We start from the raw sequence: 7,076 nt of genomic DNA, 5'->3' as shown, positions 1-7,076 counted from the left end.
ACTAACTATCATAACATAACTATCATACAATACTCCACGCACGCCCTCGGTACGTGTCACGACTAACTATCATAACATAACTATCATACAATACTCCACGCACGCCCTCGGTACGTGTCACGACTAACTATCATAACATAACTATCATACAATACTCCACGCACGCCCTCGGTACGTGTCACGACTAACTATCATAACATAACTATCATACAATACTCCACGCACACCCTCGGTACGTGTCACGACTAACTATCATAAAATAACTATCATACAATACTCCACGCATGCCCTCGGTACGTCTCACGACTATCTATCATAACATAACTGTCATACAATACTCCACGCACACCCTCGGTACGTGTCACGACCAACTATCATAACATAACTATCATAAAATACTAACTAACTATCATAACATAACTATCATAAAATACTAAACTAGCTATCATAACATAACTATCATAAAATACTAACTATCATAACATAACTATCATAAAATACTAACATAGCTATCATAACATTGTAACAGAACTATCATAAAATAATAACAGAACTATCATGACATATTAACATTCTTTCATTCATTGTCTACCGATTTGTCCCGGGGTCTGGGTCGCGGGGGGACTGGAGTCTATCCAAGTATCATAGAGCAGAGGCAGGGGACACCCTGGACAGGACGGCAGTCTGTCTCAGGACAAACAAAGACAGACAACCATTCACACACACACTCATACCTACGGACAATTTCCCAAAGTTCTCAATGCTAACCACTGCGGCACCATGCGCCCTTTTTAACATAACTATTACAACATAACTATCATAACATACCAACATAACTATCATAACGTGGTAACATAACTATCATAACATACTAACGTAACTATCAAAACATATTAACATAACTATCAAAACATACTAACATAACTATCAAGACATACTTACATAACTATCATGACATCCTAACATAACTATCATGACATCCTAACATAACTATCATAACATACGGACATAACTATCATAACATACCAACATAACTATCATAACATACTAACTTAACTATCATAACATACTAATGTAACTATCATAACATACCAACATAACTATCATAACATACTAACGCAACTATCATAACATACTAACGTAACTATCAAAACATACTAACATAACCATCAAAACATACTAACATAACTATCAAAACATACTAACAAAACTATCAAAACATACTTAAATAACTATCATGACATACTAACATAACGATCATGACATATGGACAAAACTATCATAACATACTCATAATCATTTTCAAAATAAGAGCTTGAACTCAAACCTGACGTCTGCGTCCACAGGTGGGATTTACCTTCAGGGGTATCAGGTCCGAGAACAATCGTTTGGATCCAAGAAATCCATCATCGAACTGAAACCTCCATGTGACGAGTTCAGGAGCTTCAACCTTTGTGCCGACGACCCCAGCGAGAACAAAAGGTGAGAAACATGGGATAAAATCATGAACACGTATGAACCTGAGGAAGTTACTTCATCTAAACATGGGATAAAATCATGAACACGTATGAACCTGAGGAAGTTACTTCATCTAAACATGTTGATAAAATCATGAACACGTATGAACCTGAGGAAGTTACTTCATCTAAACATGTTAATAAAATCATGAACACGTATGAACCTGAGGAAGTTACTTCATCTAAACATGTTAATAAAATCGTGAACACGTATGAACCTGAGGAAGTTACTTCATCTAAACATGTTGATAAAATCATGAACACGTATGAACCTGAGGAAGTTACTTCATCTAAACATGTTGATAAAATCATGAACACGTATGAACCTGAGGAAGTTACTTCATCTAAACATGTTAATAAAATCATGAACACGTATGAACCTGAGGAAGTTACTTCATCTAAACATGTTGATAAAATCATGAACACGTATGAACCTGAGGAAGTTACTTCATCTAAACATGTTAATAAAATCATGAACACGTATGAACCTGAGGAAGTTACTTCATCTAAACATGTGATTAAATCATGAACACGTATGACCCTGAGGAAGTTACTTCATCTAAACATGTTGATAAAATCATGAACACGTATGAATCTGAGGAAGTTACTTCATCTAAACATGTGATTAAATCATGAACACGTATGAACCTGAGGACGTTACTTCATCTAAACATGTTGATAAAATCATGAACACGTATGAACCTGAGGAAGTTACTTCATCTAAACATGTTAATAAAATCATGAACATGTATGAACCTGAGGAAGTTACTTCATCTAAACATGTGATTAAATCATGAACACGTATGACCCTGAGGAAGTTACTTCATCTAAACATGTTGATAAAATCATGAACACGTATGAATCTGAGGAAGTTACTTCATCTAAACATGTGATAAAATCATGAACACGTATGAACCTGAGGAAGTTACTTCATCTAAACATGTTAATAACATCATGAACACGTATGAACCTGAGGACGTTACTTCATCTAAACATGTGATAAAATCATGAACACGTATGAACCTGAGGAAGTTACTTCATCTAAACATGTGATAAAATCATGAACACGTATGACCCTGAGGAAGTTACTTCATCTAAACATGTTAATAAAATCATGAACACGTATGAACCTGAGGAAGTTACTTCATCTAAACATGTGATAAAATCATGAACACGTATGAACCTGAGGAAGTTACTTCATCTAAACATGTTAATAAAATCATGAACACGTATGAACCTGAGGAAGTTACTTCATCTAAACATGTTAATAAAATCATGAACACGTATGAACCTGAGGAAGTTACTTCATCTAAACATGTTGATAAAATCATGAACACGTATGAACCTGAGGAAGTTACTTCATCTAAACATGTTGATAAAATCATGAACACGTATGAACCTGAGGAAGTTACCTCATCTAAACATGTTGATAAAATCATGAACACGTATGAACCTGAGGAAGTTACTTCATCTAAACATGTGATAAAATCATGAACACGTATGAACCTGAGGAAGTTACTTCATCTAAACATGTTAATAAAATCATGAACACGTATGAACCTGAGGAAGTTACTTCATCTAAACATGTGATAAAATCATGAACACGTATGAACCTGAGGAAGTTACTTCATCTAAACATGTGATAAAATCATGAACACGTATGAACCTGAGGAAGTTACTTCATCTAAACATGTGATAAAATCATGAACACGTATGAACCTGAGGAAGTTACTTCATCTAAACATGTTGATAAAATCATGAACACGTATGAATCTGAGGAAGTTACTTCATCTAAACATGTGATTAAATCATGAACACGTATGAACCTGAGGAAGTTACTTCATCTAAACATGTTAATAACATCATGAACACGTATGAACCTGAGGAAGTTACTTCATCTAAACATGTGATAAAATCATGAACACGTATGAACCTGAGGAAGTTACTTCATCTAAACATGTGATAAAATCATGAACACGTATGACCCTGAGGAAGTTACTTCATCTAAACATGTTAATAAAATCATGAACACGTATGAACCTGAGGAAGTTACTTCATCTAAACATGTGATAAAATCATGAACACGTATGAACCTGAGGAAGTTACTTCATCTAAACATGTTGATAAAATCATGAACACGTATGAACCTGAGGAAGTTACTTCATCTAAACATGTTGATAAAATCATGAACACGTATGAACCTGAGGAAGTTACTTCATCTAAACATGTTAATAAAATCGTGAACACGTATGAACCTGAGGAAGTTACTTCATCTAAACATGTTGATAAAATCATGAACACGTATGAACCTGAGGAAGTTACTTCATCTAAACATGTTAATAAAATCATGAACACGTATGAACCTGAGGAAGTTACTTCATCTAAACATGTGATAAAATCATGAACACGTATGAACCTGAGGAAGTTACTTCATCTAAACATGTGATAAAATCATGAACACGTATGAACCTGAGGAAGTTACTTCATCTAAACATGTGATAAAATCATGAACACGTATGACCCTGAGGAAGTTACTTCATCTAAACATGTTGATAAAATCATGAACACGTATGAACCTGAGGAAGTTACTTCATCTAAACATGTTGATAAAATCATGAACACGTATGAACCTGAGGAAGTTACCTCATCTAAACATGTTGATAAAATCATGAACACGTATGAACCTGAGGAAGTTACTTCATCTAAACATGTGATAAAATCATGAACACGTATGAACCTGAGGAAGTTACTTCATCTAAACATGTGATAAAATCATGAACACGTATGACCCTGAGGAAGTTACTTCATCTAAACATGTTAATAAAATCATGAACACGTATGAACCTGAGGAAGTTACTTCATCTAAACATGTGATAAAATCATGAACACGTATGAACCTGAGGAAGTTACTTCATCTAAACATGTGATAAAATCATGAACACGTATGAACCTGAGGAAGTTACTTCATCTAAACATGTTAATAAAATCATGAACACGTATGAACCTGAGGAAGTTACTTCATCTAAACATGTGATAAAATCATGAACACGTATGAACCTGAGGAAGTTACTTCATCTAAACATGTTAATAAAATCATGAACACGTATGAACCTGAGGAAGTTACTTCATCTAAACATGTGATAAAATCATGAACACGTATGAACCTGAGGAAGTTACTTCATCTAAACATGTTAATAAAATCATGAACACGTATGAACCTGAGGAAGTTACTTCATCTAAACATGTGATAAAATCATGAACACGTATGAACCTGAGGAAGTTACTTCATCTAAACATGTTGATAAAATCATGAACACGTATGAACCTGAGGAAGTTACTTCATCTAAACATGTTGATAAAATCATGAACACGTATGAATCTGAGGAAGTTACTTCATCTAAACATGTGATTAAATCATGAACACGTATGAACCTGAGGACGTTACTTCATCTAAACATGTTAATAACATCATGAACACGTATGAACCTGAGGAAGTTACTTCATCTAAACATGTGATAAAATCATGAACACGTATGAACCTGAGGAAGTTACTTCATCTAAACATGTGATAAAATCATGAACACGTATGACCCTGAGGAAGTTACTTCATCTAAACATGTTAATAAAATCATGAACACGTATGAACCTGAGGAAGTTACTTCATCTAAACATGTGATAAAATCATGAACACGTATGAACCTGAGGAAGTTACTTCATCTAAACATGTTGATAAAATCATGAACACGTATGAACCTGAGGAAGTTACTTCATCTAAACATGTTGATAAAATCATGAACACGTATGAACCTGAGGAAGTTACTTCATCTAAACATGTTAATAAAATCATGAACACGTATGAACCTGAGGAAGTTACTTCATCTAAACATGTTGATAAAATCATGAACACGTATGAACCTGAGGAAGTTACTTCATCTAAACATGTTAATAAAATCATGAACACGTATGAACCTGAGGAAGTTACTTCATCTAAACATGTGATAAAATCATGAACACGTATGAACCTGAGGAAGTTACTTCATCTAAACATGTGATAAAATCATGAACACGTATGAACCTGAGGAAGTTACTTCATCTAAACATGTGATAAAATCATGAACACGTATGAACCTAAGGACGTTACTTCATCTAAACATGTTAATAACATCATGAACACGTATGAACCTGAGGAAGTTACTTCATCTAAACATGTGATAAAATCATGAACACGTATGAACCTGAGGAAGTTACTTCATCTAAACATGTGATAAAATCATGAACACGTATGACCCTGAGGAAGTTACTTCATCTAAACATGTTAATAAAATCATGAACACGTATGAACCTGAGGAAGTTACTTCATCTAAACATGTGATAAAATCATGAACACGTATGAACCTGAGGAAGTTACTTCATCTAAACATGTTGATAAAATCATGAACACGTATGAACCTGAGGAAGTTACTTCATCTAAACATGTTAATAAAATCATGAACACGTATGAACCTGAGGAAGTTACTTCATCTAAACATGTGATAAAATCATGAACACGTATGAACCTGAGGAAGTTACTTCATCTAAACATGTGATAAAATCATGAACACGTATGAACCTGAGGAAGTTACTTCATCTAAACATGTGATAAAATCATGAACACGTATGACCCTGAGGAAGTTACTTCATCTAAACATGTTGATAAAATCATGAACACGTATGAACCTGAGGAAGTTACTTCATCTAAACATGTTGATAAAATCATGAACACGTATGAACCTGAGGAAGTTACCTCATCTAAACATGTTGATAAAATCATGAACACGTATGAACCTGAGGAAGTTACTTCATCTAAACATGTGATAAAATCATGAACACGTATGAACCTGAGGAAGTTACTTCATCTAAACATGTGATAAAATCATGAACACGTATGACCCTGAGGAAGTTACTTCATCTAAACATGTTAATAAAATCATGAACACGTATGAACCTGAGGAAGTTACTTCATCTAAACATGTGATAAAATCATGAACACGTATGAACCTGAGGAAGTTACTTCATCTAAACATGTGATAAAATCATGAACACGTATGAACCTGAGGAAGTTACTTCATCTAAACATGTTAATAAAATCATGAACACGTATGAACCTGAGGACGTTACTTCATCTAAACATGTTGATAAAATCATGAACACGTATGAACCTGAGGAAGTTACTTCATCTAAACATGTTTCAGGTGGATTGTTGCCTTCAGAGCCTCCATCCAGAAGTGGCTCCTGCTCCACCAGGTCCTGCAGAACTACGTGAAGCGACTGCCAGAAGAAACCCGCATGTGACGGACTTTTAAACATTTGTTACAAAGAAACCTTATGATTTCTAACAACATTGTTTTGTTGTTTTCAACGAATGATAAACACTTGATTTAAGAGTTTTTATACAGATCTGCTGATTTATGATTGTTTTCATAGAAAATAAACACTAAACAATAAAATTGACGTGTGTCTGTATGTAACTAAACTATTACTTATATACTCGTTAAATATCCATTGACGTGTTACTCTGTG

General features: G+C 34.2%; 1 protein-coding gene across 1 annotated transcript in view; it reads left to right on the top strand.

The window, feature by feature from the left end:
• pdzph1 (PDZ and pleckstrin homology domains 1) overlaps positions 1–6,848 on the top strand; it is a 20,522-nt gene extending 13,674 nt beyond the window's left edge. The window contains exons 11-12 of the mRNA XM_087792125.1: positions 1,347–1,482; positions 6,749–6,848. Of these exons, the coding sequence (XP_087648251.1) occupies positions 1,347–1,482; positions 6,749–6,848 (236 nt within the window). The remainder of the gene's footprint in view (positions 1–1,346; positions 1,483–6,748) is intronic.
• Positions 6,849–7,076: the final 228 nt, after the last annotated feature.

Source organism: Callionymus lyra, chromosome 5, assembly GCF_982586985.1.
Source record: "Callionymus lyra chromosome 5, fCalLyr1.hap1.1, whole genome shotgun sequence".
Lineage (NCBI taxonomy): Eukaryota > Metazoa > Chordata > Actinopteri > Syngnathiformes > Callionymidae > Callionymus > Callionymus lyra.
This window is presented reverse-complemented; position numbering and strand designations above follow the sequence as displayed.